Source organism: Castanea sativa, chromosome 9 (assembly GCF_040712315.1).
Source record: "Castanea sativa cultivar Marrone di Chiusa Pesio chromosome 9, ASM4071231v1".
Lineage (NCBI taxonomy): Eukaryota > Viridiplantae > Streptophyta > Magnoliopsida > Fagales > Fagaceae > Castanea > Castanea sativa.
The window spans coordinates 26,948,978-26,970,009 of NC_134021.1; the positions used below are offsets into that span (position 1 = coordinate 26,948,978).

The window sequence follows — 21,032 nt, forward strand, 5'->3', positions numbered from 1 at the left end:
TTTGTTGAAAGACAACTATAAAATACATTTAGAAATGAGATGGTTGTATTAGATACACCACAAGGAATTATTCTACATATATAGCTAATACACCAATACAATATTGTAGTTGGAGGATTATCAATTATCAAATAAATTCATACTTTTGGAATCAACTTTTGAAGTCATTCCACAAGGATATGAATTTGATCCTCGGTCCTACGTAGAGGCAATAGATGATATAAATATAAATTACTGGATCAAGGTTATGTAAATAGAATTAGATTCTATTTAAAGTCTAGAACTTATAGAGGAGCCTAATGGCATTAAGCCTATTGTTCTCAAATAGGTCTACAAGAAAAATGAGATTGATAGATTTGAAGGTGCAAACCTTCAAGCTCAAGACTAGTGGTGAAAAGATTTATTCAGAAAGAAATGGTTTGATTATGAAAATATTTTTTCACCAATAGTCAAGTTTGACTCTATCTAGATTCTCTTATCCATTATATTTCATTTGGATGAAATATGGCAATGGATATCAAGAAAGCTTCTTTTAGTAGCAATCTTGAAGAAGACATATATATGATGTAACTAGACTTGTACATAGCAAAGAAACGGTAGTATTTAGATTGTAAGTTGCTTAAATTCCATTTAAGGATTAAAGCAAGCATCTAAATCATAAAATACCATCTTTGATCAAGAAATCAAATTGTTTGATTTTGATCATATATTAAAAGGGCTTATGTGTGTAAAGCTATATAGAATAATAAATTTCTTAATGTATGTTGATGACATTCTAATCATTTAGAATGATGTAGAGTTATTGTCATCAATAGAGTTTTTGTTGTCTAGTCCAATTTGATATAAAATACTTGGTAAAAACTAGTTATCTTAAGAATTTAACTTTGTTAAAATTCAGAATTTAGGATGTTTAGTCTATCTCAAACTGCTTAAATAGATTAGATTCTAGCCAAGTATAGCATGTAAAACTTCAAGAAAGGATTCTTTCCTTTCAAGTTTGAAGTTCCTTTATATATAGGACTGTGGTCCTAAGACATATAAAAGGAAAAGCATATTATGACGGTTCCTTATATCATATCAATAAGAAGTCTTTGTGCTATGCTATATACTAGGCTAAATATCTATTTTGCGAAGGGCATGGTAAGCAAATATCATTTGAATCAAAGCTCACTTAATTTATTAGGAGTAAAGCATATACTCAAACATCTTATGAGAATGAGGTGTTATATGCTTGTCCACAGAAGTGAAGTTTTGATTATTACTGGATGTGCAAATATTGATTTATAGTTTGATTACGATTCATGAAGTTGGACTTCAAGATATGTGTTCACTCTAGCTGGTGAAGATACACATTAAGTGTAAATGATATCTTCTCATTAGAAAGATATGAGTACATGAGAAATAGTAGTAGAAAAGATAATTTATGCAATAAATCTGGCTGTAACTTGTTTCCAAGCCTTGCCTTAGAGTGATTATGAATTACTCTAAATGGAGATAAGTGTCGGATATATGGTAAATTGTCTTTGAGTGCAAGTGGGAGATTGTTGGGGTTTATGCCCTAAAATCCAATTTATTGGCATGTTATAAATAATTAAATTGTTTAATTATATGAGACTATTTATAAATGAACTAATGGGACATTATCATAGTCCATGAGATGCATTGTATGTGATTTATGTGATTTAGTCACAGAAGATGTAAATCACAAGTTTCTTGTAAACTCAAAATGTAGTTCGTAGTCGGTGATGAAAATGGGCGTTTCATCTGCGAAGACTATAACATATCAACTAAGATGATTTGTCTTGATCATGGAAGTGAAGACTTCTAGTTGGTATGTTGATATGTTTTAAGAGTTAAAACATATTAAACTGGACCGCTGTGAGATTTATTATTCTCCTAACGACTGTCAATTGAATAATAAATCTCACGACTTCTATTAACATCAACTCTAAATCCTGAGAGAATAATGGACCTGATCATGAGATGTAGGTTGCTTTGATATATCAAGAGTGAGATCTATTAGTCACGGTCAAAACCTCAGTATGTTGGGCAGCCGCATTTAGTATTGATGGAACATATATTCTCAAGATGGAATTCATAATCTCTTAATGGAGATATAAAATATTCCCTTGAGATAAGTTTAATGGGTTTAGTTATTCAGAATGTTGGGCCCAACCACTTTAGTAAGGAGTTACTAAAGTATATATTTATGAAATTGGATTTCATAAATATATGATGAATAACATGAAAAATTAAACTGGGTACTCAAGGATTAAGATGTAGTAATCTTCAAAGTGGCAATCTATATTCATGACTTTGTATTACTACGAATATTTTAATGAAGGGGTTGCAAGTATAATAAAGTCTTGGGATATAATTTATAGATAAGGCCTAGAGTGCAACTATATTTATATAGTGGTATTAAATATAGTTAATGGTAACTTTGGGCTTGTCAAGAGTTGACGGAAAAGCCCAAGGCCCATTGGAGCTAAAATCTTATTGGTCCCTTTTGGTCCCACTCCAAGCCACACACTAAAGCCCAATTGGAAAGGCCCAATAGGCTAGCCCAATTAGATAATCAGTTAGTTATAAAGGGAGAAACATACAGAATTTTTATGAGAGATATAAAAAACGGTGTGTATGTGAGAGTGATACACACTTTCATTCTCCCTTTGAAAACTGATTGAGAGACCACACATCTTGGACGTAAAGTGGAATTAGAGTGAAGATTAAAAGTGTTCTCAAGTGCTTCTAATCTTTGTTTTGAATTTCTCCATACCAAGGTACGCTATTTTGTTCTTAAATTCTGAAATTTACATAGTACATGTTATCAATCATAAATGAAATAGATCATTGTTTGTTGCTTCCGCTATGTGTTTTGTATGAGATACAAAACCAGATTTTTTCCTTCAGCAGCAAGTGCCTTGCTCTTCCCAATGCTCTTGAGATATATGGGACACTCCTGTTTCATGTGACCGAAGTCTTGACACCCGAAGCACTTAGGTCCTGCGGGAACAGTGTACTGACCGCCATCCCTAGCATCCTTCTTCCCTTTATCTTGGCTCTTGAACTGAGAAGAACTGGATTGCCTACAGTCCTTGTCGAAGCCTTTTCCATTGGCATTTTTCATGAATTTCTTGAATTGCCTGGTGATGTAGGACTTCATCTTAGAGTCTTCATCGTTTGATGACTCATCTGCCTCACTGCTCTTGGCTTTCAGTGCCATGCTCTTGCCTTTACCCGACTTGCCAATTGTTGTCAACCCTAACTCATAGGTTTGCAGATTGCCAACCAGCTCAGTTAAAGGAATTTTGTCAATATCCTTTGATTCCTCTATCGCCGTGATCTTGGCATGGAATCTCTCAGGCAGAGATCTGAGCACTTTTCTCACAATCTTGAGTTCAGGAATGGTTTCTCCAAGATTGAAGGCTGAGTTCACTATGTCCTTGAGCTTGACTTAAAACTCATCAAACGACTCATCCTCCTCCATCTTAATTTCTTCGAAACTTGTAGTGAGCCTCTGTAGCTTCGAATCTTTGACAGCCTTTGTTCCCTCATAGGTTGTCTGGAGGATAGTCCATGCTTCCTTAGCAGTTTCAATGGAAGATATCTTCTTGAACTCCTCATTAGTGACCGCATTGAATAAAGCATTCAATGCTCTACTGTTGAAGTTTGCCGCCTTGATCTTAGCATCATCCCAATTGGCCGACGCTTCTGTAGGCTTGGTCCAGCCTATCTCCACAACTTGCCACACCTTCTCATCTAGAGACTGCAAGAAAGCTTTCATGCGTACTTTCCAGTATGCGTAGTTAGTACCATCAAACAAAGGTCAATGGATCACACACAAAGATTAACCCTAATCAGAGTGTGCCTGCTCTGATACCACTTGATAAGCCAAAAACGTATTGACCCCTTGTGATAGATTAAGTTAATTAATTAGCCAAGTTATTAATTAATCAAATTAACATGCAAAGCGCGTGGTAGCACAAACAAATCACCAATTAAACTAAGTATGCAGCGAAAATTAAATTACACGGTGATTTGTTTACGAATGGGGAAAACCTACATGGCAAAAACTCCACCGAGTGATTTTAAGGTCACCACTCCCGAAATTTCACTATTATCACAACAAGTGGTTACAAGTAAAGGAATCCCAAATACCTTACCAACCTATAGTTGAACCCTTACCCCAATACTCAATTGGACTTGTTCTGTAGTGACAATTTCTCCTTTCAATGCATGGCTCCCAAGTACGTGACTAACTAATTGCATGAATCCCAGTACGTGACTCATTCACCAACTTGAGAAAGAAGAATGTTGGCTGCAAAGTTCTTCAATTCATCCACACGATGAAGATCAAGAAGATGCTTGGTTACAAAACCCTACGGTGCACATTACACAGCAACTTCTTCACAAGAGAGATGAATTAAGGCAAGAACTTTTTCTCTAGTCACAACTTGCTTAAACAAGGATTTCTCAATGCTTGTGCAACTTGTGAATGCTTTGACGGCCCAAAGACACATCCACGGATTGGAATCAAAACAGAACTTAAAATCTGTTTTTCTTAAACCTCAACAGATAAAGGTGTCAAGATGCTGTCGAGCAGCTGTTAAGCCACGGGGCTGAAACAACTCTTTAAACCTCGACACATGCTAGCTATCGAGTTTTAATAAACTTGAACTTTTCAGCTTATTTCTTGAACAGACTTAATGACTTCAACACTTGATCTTGAAACACAGTTTCTTGAAGCATAAAACTCATCCTAAATCTACCCAAATACAAGTAAAGTGCGTTTTGTCAAAAGATTAGCCAATTACATAAAAGAATGACATATGTTCTAAACAAGTGAAACACATATGTCCTAACACCTTCGAAAAGACAATCTTCCCATCAAACCCTATCATAGGGGAGTCATAGCAGGCCAGGTCCTCAGGCCTCAGCTTCAGCCCCTTATATAGGTCTGGGTACATAATCTCTGCACCACTACCCTGATCTACCAGCACCCTCTTCACGTCATACCCTTCAATCCTGAGAGTAACTACCAAGGCATCATCATGTAGCTGCAAGGTTCTAACTTTATTCTCATCATAAAAGCTCAAAGCTGGTCGAGCCTCCAATCTACCCCTCTTCGAATCAAGGGCCGAGTCTTCTGTAGATAGCGAGCTATAGACATCACCCTGGATGGCTACGAGCCAATCCTCCCTGGAGCAGCAAGAATGACGCTGATTGTACCCAAAGGTGGTTTAGCAGAAGCATCTCTCTGAGCTCCCGACCTTGCCTGATTACCATGTCCACTAGGTTAGTACAGGAATTGCTTTAACTTTCCACTTCGGACCAGCTGCTCTAGATGACTCCACAAAGTCCTGCAATCTTCTGTGGTGTGTCCTCGCTCCTAGTGGTATTGGTAATAAAGGCTTGGGTTGCACTTTGTGGGGTCTTCTCCCATCTTACTTGGCCATTTAAAGTATGGCTCATTCATAATTTTTTCTAGAATTTGATGTACTGGCTCTCAGAATACCATGTTAACCACTTAAGCAGCAGTAGATCCAGATTTCCCAGTAAAATCTCTCTGGGGACGGTTATTGTTGTATCGGTCCAACCTAAAATCTCTTCTATCTTGAGGGACCACCTTAGCCTTCCATTTTCCTTATTGTTGATCCTCCTCAACCCACTTATACTCGTCAATACGGTCCATAAGCTGACACACACTCCTAAAAGGCTTCCTAGTCAACGACTTTCTCAAATCACGCTCGACAGGTAGGCCGACCTTGAAAGTCCTTACGGCCACATCATCAAAGTTCTCATCTATCTCGTTGAACATCTCCCAATACCTATCAAAATGCGTCTTCAAGGTTTCCCATTTCCCTCATAGTCGTAGACAACAGGGAGTCCAAAGGCCGAGGAACTCTACTACAAGTTACAAAACGAGAACCAATGGCCCTTGTAAGCTCCTTAAAGGAGTTGATAGAACCTTCCTTCAGACCATCGAACCATCTCATCGCTGTAGGCCCTAAACTAGATAGGAACACCTTGCACATCAAGGTTTCATTTTTTGAGTGAACAACCATTCTCTGGTTGAAGTGGCTAACATGCTCCACATGGTCCGTTCTGCCATTATACATGGTGAATGTTGATTGAGTAAACCGCCGAGGAAGTCTTCCTACCTTAATCCTATGGGTAAAGGGTGACTTAGAAATCTGATTCAGAGCCTTACTCATGGCATCATTGCCCAGGCCTTCGTGAGATGGACTCTTCCCTCTCCGCCTATCATGATGCTCCTCATCACACGAAAAGACTCACTGGGAGGAGTCCTTGACCTAGGCTAGTAGCTATTATCATTATCATCACCAGAAGAATGGTCAGGACTCGAAGGAGTTCCTCTACGTTGCTTGCGGCGTAATCTCCTTTGCAAATGATCTATTTCCAGTTGCAGGCTTTTAGTGTTTTCCTCATGAGAGATGTGACTCCCACCTCAAGATTGGCTCCTACTGGTGTGTGTGATGTGCACATTAACCTCCCAGTTCCTTCTTCATTCAAGATTGAGAAAATGATCTTGACGTTGGGAACCAATAGACTCTTCTCAGTTAGGCCCTAAACCTACCATGGCTGAACGTTGATCTCACTAAAACTCAAGAACTTCCCACAGACGGCGCTAATTGTAAGGACACGAGTTAGATCCTAAGCTCAAAAAGGTAATGGGATTGAGGCCCAACTAGCCCAACACAATGAATTTGTAGATAGTGGGTTCAAAACAAGGCTTTAGAAAGTTGGACAACAATTATAGTGGATTTAGATGACAAGAAAAACCAAGGTAAACAAGTTTTATGCAAAATAACTCTTCCTTGGTAAGGTCCAAGGAGAATGGCTATTGTATATATCTTTCTTAAACTTGATTACAATCTCAGTTCCTATTGCTACAGTGTTTTCTCTACAGGTTCTCATACAAAAAACCCCCCTCCTCCTGAAGAATCTCTTGCATTATATAACCTCTTTCAGCTGATCTTGGCCTTCCACTTGTTAATTGTGAAGGACACTACTCGAGTACTTGTCCCATCAGATGCCCTTCTCAGATCCTTTATGAGTTACAGCAACCAAGACAGCACTGTTCAGAGGTCTTCTCTACATAAATGCGGTGGCAGTTACCATCCCTCCAGTCATGTTAGGGCTAATCCCTACTCTGAAGTTCTTTCTCTACAGTGAGGCTTCCTCTGGTGATGTGCCATTGACGTTGTCATGGCCCGCCTCTCCGGCCTTACCGTCCAAGGGTACGGTCTTCTCGGAATTGCACTGGCCTCCTCGGCCTCGAGTATGACACGTGGCATTATTACCTTATTAAATTTTTTTGAACCCCACATGTTTAATTAAATCTGTTAGTCTTTTTCTTTTTTTTTTTATCAATGATCTTTTTAGTCAAGTTTAAAAATTTTAAAAGTCATAATCTCTGGAAAAAAAAAAATTAAATGTAAAACAACATTGTTTTAAGGGTATTAATCGAAATTTGTTAATAACAATTGATGGAAGTACTAAAGTGACTGCATTATCAAAGTTAATGGATTAAAATGAAATTTTTTTAAAACTTAATGGACTAAAATAGCTATTGATCAAAATTATAGTGTGTGCCCCCCAAAAATAATTAAGCTAAAAAAAAAAATATTGAGTCCAAACCAATATATATATGTCGCAGAAAAAAGTTACGTTGCGTATGCTTTTATGGCACTACTCAAATACTAAAAGATTCACTTCTAACTAATCAACTGACTAGTAACTACTTGGTACTGACTATCACAAAACAAAGTAACTACTTGGTACTTGCCTTGCTAGCAAAGTTCTTCTAAAAACAATAAAAATAAAAGAAAAACCTAAAATAGTAATAAAGTAGAGGTAGAACTCTTTAAGAGATAAAGTAGAGGTATTGTAAGCAAGCTTTTATTATTATCTTTTATAAAATTTTACTTTTGGTAAAAACATTGTTGGACACTGACAATGATGCAATGCACAAAAATAACGATGTAACAACACAACTAATGAAGACAGATGGGCTTTATTCGACGTTTGAACATTCAGTCAAACATTCTTCACAATGATACGAACAGCCCGATATTCTACCAAAAAAGAAAAAGAAGATGAGCCAGGATTAAATTTTGGCAAATATGTAAAAGTGTCATTCTAATTTTCATCGTTTTTTATTTCAGTTCTATGACTTTTATTTTTGTTAATTCAGTCCTTTAATTTTTAATTTTTATCAATTCAAGGCACCATTATTGCTACTGTCAGAACCACTAAAATGACACCGTTTTGCTTGTGGTTTTTTTTTTTTTTTTTTTGGAATTAAAATAAGAAAAATCTGGAAAAAAAAAAAGAAAAAAAAAACATTAAGGCATTGTTCCCCTTCCCATGAAATCAAAAGAAAACCAAGTACCTAAATCCCTAACCTGTGAAACTTTGAGAGAGAGAGAGAGAGAGAGAGAGAGAGAGAGAGAGAGAGAGAGAGAGAGAGAGAGAGAGAGAGAGAGAGAGAGAGAGAGAGAGAGAGAGAGACTGAGTATGAGATTGAGACCAAGATATTGAGTTCTGATGAAGATCAATTTGCAGAGATTGAGACCGAGAATCCCTATATTGAGTTCTACCAAATTTTATATATATATATATATATATATATATATATATTAAATATTTTGGTTAGGGCTTAGGATTATTGTCTTGATTCCAGACCCTTCTAAACACAATTGGCTCATCTTCTTTTTTTTTTTTTTTTCTTTTGGTAGAAAATTTGGCTCTTCATATCATATCATATAAATATATATTCCTACGCTAATAATTTAAAAAATTATCACTTTTATATGAATTCCACTAAACTCAATTGATCAAATCACTTATTCTTGAACTCGGGTCATAGGATTAAATCTCACTTGCACTAAAAAAAAAAAAAAAAAACTCATTAATATGTTAATCTAATAATAAAGAGTATAACTATGAAATGAATATCATAAATTCAAATTCTATAATGATTTTTAAAAAGTGCAAATATATGGTATTGTAAAAAAAAAAGTGCGTATTAGGCTTATGGTTGTTTTGGTTAGGTAGAAAAGGGGGAGAATGTAAAATGGAGGATAAAAAATGTGAGATTTAACTCAGGTCCTTTTTATGTGTGTTGTGAAAATAAGAGAGAATGGACAAGGGGGTTGGTGAAGTTTTCCACCTAGGCCCACCAAAAATCATCATTCTCAGAGCATTCACATTGGTAGTGCTAGAAAATTCAACTTTTGAGCATTCACAGCAATCCGTGTATAATAGAAAAAACGTGTAGAATTTATACAGTTTTGCCTAAAAATAACCCACATCAATTCGTATATAACTGTGTAAATTTATAAGTTTGCTACAATAATTGTGTAAATTTACAAACACTATTCATTTTGTATTTAGGCTGTGTTTGGCAAAGTGTAATTTCTAAGTGTAAAATATTTTACGGAAAGGAAAACATTTTTATTTGTTTGGTTGTGATTTAGGAAATACGCCAGAAAAGTATTTCTAGTGTTTGGTTCTCCAATATAAAACATTTTCCAGAGAAAATATCAAAAAATACCTTTAATACAATTGGATTATAATTTTCAATGGATTGATTGATCAAAACAATGGATCGATTAATCAAATCAATGGATTAGTTACAATTTTCAATTTTGGACATACAAAAACAAATCAATTGCAACCCAAAAACAAATCATGGCAAAAAAAAAACACTACACTATAATCGGGAACAACCCCATAAAAACTCAGATCTAAATTAGAGAATGTGGGTCTTGAGTAAAAAGAAAGGAGGAAGATGGGTCAGTGGAGGTGGAGGTAGTTTAGTGGAGGAAAATGAATGGGTCGGTGGAGGTGGGTTAGGGGAGGAAAATGGATAGGTCGATGGAGGAAGAGGGATGGGTCGGGGGAGGAAGAGAGAAGTGCCCAAACTACCTTCACCAGCTGTAGGACTTGCAGGCATGACGGCGGGGCCGTAGGTCAATGGCTGGTTTTAGGCTTCACCAACGGTACCTCTCTCCTTCCTTCAGCTTGGGCATGGCATGAGTGATGAGAGTGTGAGTGAGGTGAGGATTTTTGTGAGGAGTGGAAATGCTTTAAAGGTAATTTCAAAGTGTAAAACATTTTACACTTTAAGGGGGGGGGGGAAGGGTATTTTACGATCAACTGAATGTATTTTCAGTTTGACTGTAATTTCCTAAAACACCATCAATGGTGTAAAACATTTTCCAAATATCAATTACCGTCGAATCAAACACAGCTTATTTAGTTGTTTATTCGTTCTTTACGTATCTCGAGGATAAAGGAAATAAGTGGATAGTGTTTGTTGTGTGTTTATTTAGTTACAATTTTCAATTTCTAACATACAAAAACAAATCAATTGCAACCCAAGAACAAATCATTGTTATTACCTCAACCAAATCATGGCCAAAAAAAAAAAACTACACTATAAACAGGAACAACCCCATAAAAACTTAGATCTAAATTAGAGAATGTGGGCCTTGAGTAAAAAGAAAGGAGGAAGATGGGTCGGTGGAGGAGGAGGTGGTTTAGTGGAGGAAAATTAATGGGTTGGTGGAGGTGGGTTAGGGGAGGAAAATGGATGGGTCAGTAGAGGAAGAGAGAAGTGCCCAAACTACCTTCATCGGCGGCAGGGCTTGCAGGCATGATGGTGGGGCCGTAGGTCAATGTCTGGTTTTGGGCTTCACCGACGTCACCTCTCTCCTTCCTTTAGCTTGGGCATGGCATGAGTGATGAAAATGTGAGTGAGGAGAGGATTTTTGTGAGGAGTGGAAATGCTTTGAAGGTAATTTCAAAGTGTAAAACATTTTACACTTTAAGGGGGGGGGAGGGTATTTTACGATCAACTAAATGTATTTTCAGTTTGACCGTAATTTCTTGAAACACCAAACACCATCAATGGCGTACAACATTTTCCAAATATCAATTACTGTCAAATCAAACACAACCTATTTAGTTTTTTTTTTTTCTTTATGTATCTCGAGGATAAAGGAAATAAGTGGATAGTGTTTGTTGTGTGTGAAGAAAGAGAAATGATTTAAAAAATCAAGAAAAATTGATATTTTAATGAAATGTAGTGTAAAATAGATAATCTGATGTGAGGTGTTTTGAAGAATGAGTATGTAAAATATAAAAAGTAGGTTCTTATGTTAAAATAAATAGAAAGTAATGAGTATGTAAAATATAAAAAGTATGTTTTTATGTTAAAATAAGTAGGTTCTTATTTTTGCACGAACTGATGTGAGTGCTCAAATAACCCAAAAAACTATGTTATCTATTTTAAGATTTCATTTTACAATACACCCAACATTAAAATTTTTAATACCACTTTATTTGAATTTTTTTTTATCACTTTCTGCTACAATAATGAGAAGATGTGACCCCACAAAATAAACTAACTTTTTTTTTATCACTCTATGGCAACTAGTTGTATAAATTTTTAACTTTACCACCACTAATGTAGCATAATTTTCAGTATTTTGGGTACTAAAATAGTATTTTAATTATTTTAGCATCACCAATGTGAATGCTTTAAATTTGAAGAAAAAAATGTTTCTTAAATTGAATTTACTATTTTACCTTTATTAATTATAATTGTTTTTTTCTATCATTTTTTACACCATGTTTGGTTGCATAGAAGCCAGAGGGGAGGGAAGAGAAGAGAAAAGAGTAAGGGAATGGAAATGGGGAAAAGAAAGGCAAAGAAAAAGACTTCCCCATGTGTGTTTGAATGTAAAGAGGAAGAGAGAGGAAGGAAGGAAGTGAAAAAATTATAATGAAAAAATTATTATACTATTTTATTTTTATAAATTACAAATTGATAATTAAAAACTTATTCTCCTTAATTGTGAGGGAATAAAAGGGGAGAGGGAGAGAGAGAGAGAGAGAGAGAGATTCTTTCTTTTGTCAAAGCTATCTTCTTTTCTCTAGTATGATTTCTCCCTCTTTGATCAAATTGGCTCAGTTCATTGTTGGTTGCTAATCTATTATTTTGTTTACTTTTTCTACAATAAATATAATTTTTTTAAAACTGAGATAGAATTTTACTCTAACATAATCTAAGTGTATGTGTGAAACTCTCATTTGAAAACTTGAAAACCGACCTTTGTCCCCTACAAGCACTTATAATTTTGGAATGACAATAATGCACAATAGTAATATAATTTGTAATTAGGGATGTTTGTATGTGTGTGAGAGTATTTTAATATTTGAAGAATGCTTATATGGCTAGGTGTAGGTGAGAATGTAATATGAGAGTTTTACGCAAATAAAGTTTGGTTCCAAACATGTGTGAAGCCTTGGACTCTAACCACTAATAGAAAGATAACATTTGTCATTATTACGTGTAATACACATGACTCACTTAACCCAGTCAACCAAGTAAATCATGTGTATTATACTTGACAAGATACATGTCATATTTCTATAGGTGGTTTAATCATTTGACTTCAAACATATTTAGAGTTAAAACTTTATCTTTTATAGTTTTACTTTTAATTTTACACCACCTCTCTTTACTCAATTCATTCCCTTTCTTTCTCTCCACTTTTTTTTTTTAACCAAACAAAGAAATATTCTTTCTTTCCCTTTCCATTTAATCAAACAAACTTGTAAGTAATAAGAAAATAATAATAATAAATTTATTCATGTAACTTTTTCTATCCTACTCCCAACTCCCAACCAAACTAACTCAGATGAATTATAATCCTCCCCAACTTGTTAATAAAATGGTGGACCCCAAAAGCACACTGAACCCATCAGGCCAGGAACCCCAACCACAATCCATCACCACATAAAGGAAGAAAGATGTGAGAGAGAGAGAGAGAGAGAGAGAGAATGCTCTCCCACAGTGGCACAGTCCATACTAGACAGACAGAGAGGGGCCAAAATACACAGGAAAAGAAGTTTTACAAAACGACAGATAGTGATGGTGAGAGCATAAAAGGCTAAAAGTAGCTTCGTAAAAGCTCCACAAATACTAAGTACATACGTGCCCATCAGTCTCTCTCTCTCTCTCTCTTTCTCTTTCTCTTTTTCGTGCTCTTTTCCCTGCATTATTTGGAGCCCAGAGTCTAAGACAGTCTCTGAGTGTACCATACTACACTATACAACACAGCTACAAACACCCAGCTCAGCTGTGACTCAGCTGTCAGCATGTCCTATTACTGTCAGATCGCTCCTTCTCAAAACCTCTCCTCCTCCTCCACCACCACGACCACCTTCTTCACCCACTTTTAAAACAAACCCATCTCTCTTTTCTTTCTCTCTCTCTCTCTCTTTCTCTCTCTCACACACACACACGCATAGTTTATTGGTTACAGTGTTACACGTACCACTACTCTCCCGGTGTTATCAAAATGACAAAAAATGAATGAGCTTTAGAGTAGTAGAAGCTAGAGAGTACATACTATGGAAATGGGTTCTGGCTCTCTGGCTGACTCATCAGGAGGCTCATCCTCTTCTTCCCCACCAAACTCCTCCTCTGACTCACTCAATGGTTTGAAATTTGGGCGCAAAATTTACTTTGAGGATGCCCCTCCTGGTCCCGTGGCTCCGGCCAAACCGGGCGATGGACCCGAGTCCACCCCTCCAAAGAAAGTCAGAGGTGGCGGTGGTGCAGTGGGTGCTCAGCCACCTCGGTGCCAAGTTGAAGGGTGCAAGGCAGATCTGAGTGATGCCAAGGCTTACTATTCAAGGCACAAAGTCTGTGGCATGCATTCCAAGTCACCTAAGGTCATTGTTGCTGGCATCGAGCAGAGGTTTTGCCAGCAGTGTAGCAGGTAAGCTAACCTTCCTTGATTTTCTTCTATTTCATTTGGTTCCTATTTGTATTTGTTATTCAAGTTATAATCTTTGATGGGTCGTGTTATTTTTTCTTGAACATTTGTTGGTCGGTTTTGTGTTTTGGAGATTCTTGTTATCAGTAGGATGGGGTTTTTGGATTTCTTAGGTTTAATAAGTATGTCTTTTTTCTTTTTCTTTTTTAATTTAATTGGGTTTTGATGTGGGTGCTTGTTGTTGGGTTTAGGTGTTTGTTGTTTAAGGTTTTGTTTGCTTCTGGGTGAATTTAAAAAATAAATAAATAAATAAGGGGGCAGGGGATTAGACATTTTCATTTGTATTTTGGTATTGGATTCATAGTGAAAAATGGTTTGGTATTTACTGCTTGTCCTCTGCTAGGGATTTCTTCATATTTCTGAAAATTTAAGTGTTGTTGCTGATGCTGCAGGATACCGGGTTTGTTTGTAGATTGGTTTTGGGATTATGGGGTTCTTTTTCCCCCATTTCACTGTTTAGCTTTGGATATGCGTGTTGATGGAAGTTGATTTTTGGCCTGTTAATTGGAATGTTCTGAGTTTGAGGTTTTTTTTTTTTTTTTTTTTAATTTTAATTTTTTAGGTCATAAGGAGAGTTTTTTGTATAATTGTGTTGTACAAGGAGTATGTCTTAGTGAAAGGGATTGCATTTTAACCCAAAGCTACACCTATGCTTAGTTGCTGACAAATTGATATAATTCTTCCATCTGTTATTGGCATTGCTGTGACTTTGGGCCTGTCTAAAGTCTCTCTACAAATAGGCTATGGCTTACCATAATTTTTTTGTAATAATTATGGTGTACGTCATAAGTAGTCTTCTTCACACACACACACTAAGACAACCTGCTTTAAGACTAAACTATATCTCTACTTCTAAAATGAGTTACAAGTTAAACATAAACTTCTTTGATGTAAGCACTTGTAACATGTGTAGTTATCATTCTTAAGTCTATCAAAATATCTAGCTTCCAGGTTCCATAACCAAATTTGAAGCATAGGCTCAGCTGTTCAAGAGCCAAATAACTAGGCATTTTACAGTCTTTAAAGGTGAAAGTAGCTCTGGAAAAATTTCAATTAGGGGTTATCTATGTGGAAAAAATTCATTGTGTTTGGATTGTTTTGGACCAAGTCTTTGATTTATGCATCTAACTTAGGTGGGGTGCACTAAATGTTGGTTTGATCCTTTACTTGCAACCTGTGTGTACTTGAATTAAGGATAGAAATATTTTTTCCCACCCTATATACAGGAGATGATGGGCCATGTCTGTTTGCCATGAGCTTTTTCGTTTAGCTCTAGCTTATTTTGATTATGTACAGATTTATAAAAACTTATCTACTTTTTGGTAAAAAGGAACCAGCAAAAATCCAAATAAGATGATTCCAAATGGACTCACTGCATGTGGTGTTACAGAGATTAAGCTGGCAACTTGGGTTGGACAAAAATAGCAAGTACCTTGTTTACCACACAGTTGATTCTAAAATAAAGGATGTTTTAAGTGCTAGATTCAATGACCCAAGTGGAAGCACAATATTTGGCACTTGTGGCTTGAAATTAGGAGATTGAAATCGAACGTTTGATATATTCCACTTTAGTGAAGAGAACAGGTTTATTGGAGGGCTGTTAAAGCTGATTTTATACCCTAGCTTTCAATGCTTTGATATCTGTTGCAAGAAATGCAAAGATAAGCATGCAAATCAAATGGTCCAAAATCATGTAATGAGTTAATCATCACGCTGAAGTTTGATCAAAGGTGCTACATAGGTCTAAAACATAGCCCTGTATCATAAATAAATAAGGAATGGTGAATGTGAATGGTAGAACTTGTAAGGTAGGATGTCGAAAACACCAACAATAATAGCTGATACAAAGGTCAGCTATGTATGACATTTCAGTTCCAAACCAGATTTGGGAGTTGTGTCTTCTCAGCATATCACTGTTAAAAATATTTGGGCGCAATCAAGCTGTATCCAACAGAGTACTGTAAGAGAAATCTTTTCCAATTGGGATAAGGTTTCTCTCTAAACTAGTTTGAAAAAACCCTTCAAACTCCTCCTATATCTTTTTATTGGATGTGAATTTTGAATATCTAACTGTTGGATTGCATGTTCTTTATATTCTTAACACGCACGTCAAATTTTGTTCAAACCAAATGTTATTTACTATTCTATCAATGAACTTATTTTTTATGAATAATTTTTTATCACAAAAACTTGAAATTCAAACATGTCATTGATGACAGAGCTGTTGATCTTTGATTTTCTTGAAATTTGCATGTACAAGGATATTATAAAAACATACAATTTAATGGTTAGATTTTCAAAATTCACATTCAATTAAAAGATAATAAAATGATATAGCAGGAGTTTGAATGTTTTTCTCCAAGATAGTTTGAAGAGAAACCTTTTCCAGTTGGTATAAATTTCTAACGCGTTTGTAATGTGTTAATCTGTAAAATGATATGTAAGTTGAAAGTTCTAAACAAATATCCTGTACATATTGTTAGACCTTTGCAATGTAGAATCATGATTGACCTACAGCTCATGCAGTGAGCGCAGTTAGTTGTATTTGTAGGACCTGGCAATCAAAATGACCATTGACATGTGTGGAGAAGCTGAAAGTTCTTGAGTACTTTTCTTTGTTTTCTGTAGATTAGTGAATCATCATTAGGTAGCGGATTTGATCACAACTCTTGCTTAAGGTGTCATCTGTTATAACCACATCAATCACTGTTACTACATATTCAGGACTTTAAAGTTCTGCATAGTGATGTATGGTTGAAACTAGGAATATGGTTTGCTTCACAATTATTGTCTTTGTTTTTATTGAGGATAAAATTTTCCTTAGTTGTTAATTTGAGAATGGATTGTCAAACTGTTAAAACGAAATTGTGAATAAAAAAGTAGGTTTCATTTCTGATGTTACGTTTTCTAGAAAGTCCCTAAAGAAAGATTTGGTTTTCAGTACTAAGTTTAAATGACTTGAATTAAGTATGAAAGGGCCGATTTTTCCTATTGATGGAATTTATGGATGGATTTAATCCCAATTAATATTGGATTTGAAATTATTACAAAGATTTTAATTTAAATCCATAACGTCACAAGTATTTCAAATCCCAAAATTTAAATCCTTCAATCCAGATGTGAGGAATTATCTAAAATTTTATAAGACTTCTCTAGTGAAAGTGTACTAATGTTTGATTTGGGGTGGGGTAGTCTTTGGTAGGAATAGAGATATAATTTAGATGAAAGTGAGGCTTCAGCTTTACCATGAGAAATTCAGTTTATTAGGCACGGACCAATTTATACCGCAGTTAGAAATGACTTGCAAATAAATTCAGTAATTAGGCACGGACCAATTTTTTAAATAAATTTTCCACTTTTGAAACTAAGAATGCATATATAACTGAGATAAATTCAAAGATCCGTCATATTAATGGATACCAGTTAAACATGGAACAAATTGCATGGTTTCAGATGCTGTAGGAAATAAACATAGATTGTAAATAAAATGGTTGTATATATATTGCATTTGCATGACACAATAACTTTTGTTTTCATGGGTTTTCAAATGCAGATTTTCTAGTTGAGGAAAAGTTCTTGAGTTTCTGAAAGGTGATAGATGCTAGATGCTAGATGCTAACTAATACTATTATTCTTCTAAAGGCATTGGTAGGCCCTAAAGTTTGTGAACTGTCAATGTGACAAATTGGCATCTTTCATTTAAAAGTTGCTTGTTTTGTCTCTTATAAGCTATAATCATTGGACAGAATTTTGAGAATTTCTTTAGACAAAAATATCAAGAGTATGGTGGGTCATCCTATAGGCTCATATATCTCTTTGAGATCTAAGGAGACAGGGACCTGACTCTGGTGGGTAGGTGTAAAATAACTCACTTCAAATGGAATAAAGGTTGATCTTTGGAGTCATCAAAGGAAGTTGAATATTCATGTAAATCAGCTTATTTTTTAATTCCTACTTTAAAAAAAAAAATGTTGACATTTGCTCCAACATTACCATATTCATGTATTAAATGACGATGTAGTTGTAATTCTCTTTTGTTTTTCATGTATAGTAGTTTCCATGAGATCTAGGATTGACCCTAGAGACTAGTGCCGATATACTTAAAGAACTGAGTAAGCTAGCAATATCTGTGCTTCAGGATTTTCAATTGAAATAGTAGGTCCTGGCAAGGGCTTTTATGTCATTAACTATGTGTTTACGTGTGGTAGGGGATGGAATTGAGTGGGATGAATGTCTAGATAGTAGTTAATCAGAGACCTGTTGCCCACAACTTCATGAATCCTTAAAATTCTTATATGATGAAGGTCTTTTAGTTCCTCTTTTGTGGGTACCTCGTCTAATTTGAACATCTGACCTGTTGAACTGAGGATGTTGGGGATGTCTGTCGATAGCAAGCTAGTGCTTGTTCATTTTAAGGTTTGAGGGCTTGTCTATATGCACATTCATGTGTATTGAACTGGATGATTAGTGAGGATTCTTGAACTTCTCCCATTTCAATTCACAGAGGCAAAGAAGAGTATGCCATCTCATGTTGGGGAAACAATTACCAGTTTACGTGTTATTATTATATTCAGTTCTTGGCCTTATTTTCTTGCTGTGTCAATTTTCTATGAAAGGGTTGGTTTTCTACCAAATAATAGGCAATCATGCTTCATTTATCCCAACTAATAGCTACTGTGAAAGTTTCTGCCCAGATTTCATCAGCTCCCTGAATTTGACCAAGGAAAACGAAGTTGTCGCAGGCGCCTTGCTGGTCATAATGAACGAAGGAGGAAACCGCCACCTGGATCATTATTGTCCTCACGCTTTGGCCGACTCTCATCATCCATCTTTGGTTAGACATTATCAGTATAAATATCATTTTCAATGACTGACTTTGCTTGTTTAGCTGTGTGAAAATATATGCAGTTTTTGGTTATGCTTTACCCTGCTTATAACTTCAGTTCAATTGTTCGATTCCTGAAATGACAGAAACCAGCAGTAGAGGGTTTCTGATGGACTTTACTGCATATCCAAGGCATTCTGGGAGGGATGCATGGCCAACTGCAAGGTCAGAGCAAATGCCTGCAAATCCATCTGCCACTTCGATGGGAAAGTTTCTTCCTCATCCATGGCAAAACACCACCGAAAATCCTCCATCTGACCTATATCTGCAAGGTTCAGCAAGTGGGAGTAGTTATCCTGGTCCAGGAATTCCTCCGGGAGCTTTCACAGGAGTCACTGACTCAAACTGTGCTCTCTCTCTTCTGTCAAATCAAACATGGGGCTCACGAAACCGTGCATCAGGTCTTGGGGTGAAAGACTTGATGAATACGGAAGGGGCATCTATGTCTCAGCCAATGGCTCCCAATGGTGCAGCTATTAATCAGTTTCAAAGCAGTTCATGGGGTTTCAAGGGCAACGAGGCTGGTAGCAGCTCACATGAGATGCCCCCTGATCTGGGTTTGGGCCAAATTTCTCAGCCTCTTAACAGTCAGTTTTCTTGTGAGCTTGAGCTGCCTCAGCAGGGTAGGAGGCAATACATGGGACTTGAGCACTCCAGGGCTTATGACACCTCCCCTCAGCAGATGCACTGGTCACTTTAAGTGCCCTGTTTGTGCTCTGGTTCTTCTGGACACCTCGCTGACTGGAAATAAACAATTTGAATGTCTGCAGATGAGCATATGCCTTTATTTTGGGACAGAGCCAAAGTAACTGATTTGAATGTTTGCAGGCCTTTTTGTTGGGATAAACCCTAAGTAACTTTTAATTTGTGTTGTTTAAAACTGTAGCACTGATGATCAAGGTGTTCACCCTGCATTATCTAATTAGTAAGTTTAACTGTTTGTTTGGGATCATTTGATGATGGTTGGTTTTCTTTTCAATGAGTGGTTTTATAGTGGGAAAAGTTAATGGATGCCTTGAGGGCATTGGTTTAAAAAATATTTTAAGAAACTTTTTATGGGAAAAGAGAAAAGTTATTGAAATTATGGATAGTTTTTTATATTTCTCATAAAAGTGGTATTAATATTTTTTTAAAATAGTCCATTAACAAATGCCTAAGGACACCTGTTAACCGGACCTTTTATAGTGAAATATTTTTTCAAGCACATTAGGTTATGATAGGTTCTGGTGCCTTTTCAAATTCTCAGCTGCTGTCTGGCATTGGAACTGAGGGACTAATCCTTCACCTTCTCAGGGCAGCTAATTGTGGTCTTTTTACTTTAGTGCCATGGAAGATGGAACCCAAGTATATAACCAGCACATATATCAAGAGATAAATAAAAGATGCTGGTCTTTTACTGATTGAGCACGAGAAATACATTGTCCAACCAGTGGGGATTGGGGTGAAAATGGATGAATTGACTGGAAGGTTTGCACTAATTATGCTTGTGTTTCTGCTAGTGTCATATTTTGTTTAGTGGTTTCAAACGAGGAGGAAGAGATAGGTTGATGATCAACATAAAATTTAATCATTTTATTATTAATGAATTTATTACAAGTACACCTTGTGGCCTCTCTATTAGGAATTTAGAATGCATGTGGCCGACTCTAATTAGTCCGTTGACGGTTGAGTATTTATAGTCGATCTTAAAATTATTTTGATAATTCAATAGTTGGGGAATACGAACTTTGATTCTCTTAATAAAAGAGAACTGGCGCTGCTATTGATATTCACATTTGGAACTTAAGGTTTAGTTATGATTAAAAAGTTTTTCTTTACCTGTAAATAATGCTTGTCGCTTAAGCATCCATCTTGCTAGTGGCTTCCTTACTAGTGGACTGCTACTTATTGCTGTTGTGACCACCGGAAGGTTTGCACTAACAGTAATGCTAATCACTTATGGCATCTATGTTGCTAGTAGATTTCCACCCCCAACCCCCCCCCCCCCCCCCACGGGTGAATAATGACCTGTGTAATTCGTGTGCAACTGTGACGCATACTTCTGGCGGTACAACAAATTTTACAATTGCAGAAGCCGTTGACTATAGATGATAGACACAACTGACACTCAAGGACACATCACTCAATTGATCACTTCAACAATTGTGAATATCTTATGAATTAAATTGTATCCGTAGCATTATTGATTATAAATTTTAAAATATAGGTCCACGTACTGTTTCTCTATCGCAGTGCTACACAATGGGGCAGGCTCGTTGGAACCTCAT

General features: G+C 36.2%; 1 protein-coding gene across 1 annotated transcript; it reads left to right on the forward strand.

Moving 5' to 3' along the window:
- The first annotated feature begins 13,129 nt into the window (after positions 1–13,129).
- On the forward strand, positions 13,130–19,705 carry LOC142611345 (squamosa promoter-binding-like protein 9). The gene is made up of 3 exons (XM_075783455.1): positions 13,130–13,823; positions 18,575–18,714; positions 18,852–19,705. The coding sequence occupies exons 1-3, from the start codon at positions 13,453–13,455 to the stop codon at positions 19,463–19,465; spliced, it is 1,125 nt and encodes a 374-aa protein (XP_075639570.1). The 5' UTR covers positions 13,130–13,452; the 3' UTR covers positions 19,466–19,705.
- Positions 19,706–21,032: the final 1,327 nt, after the last annotated feature.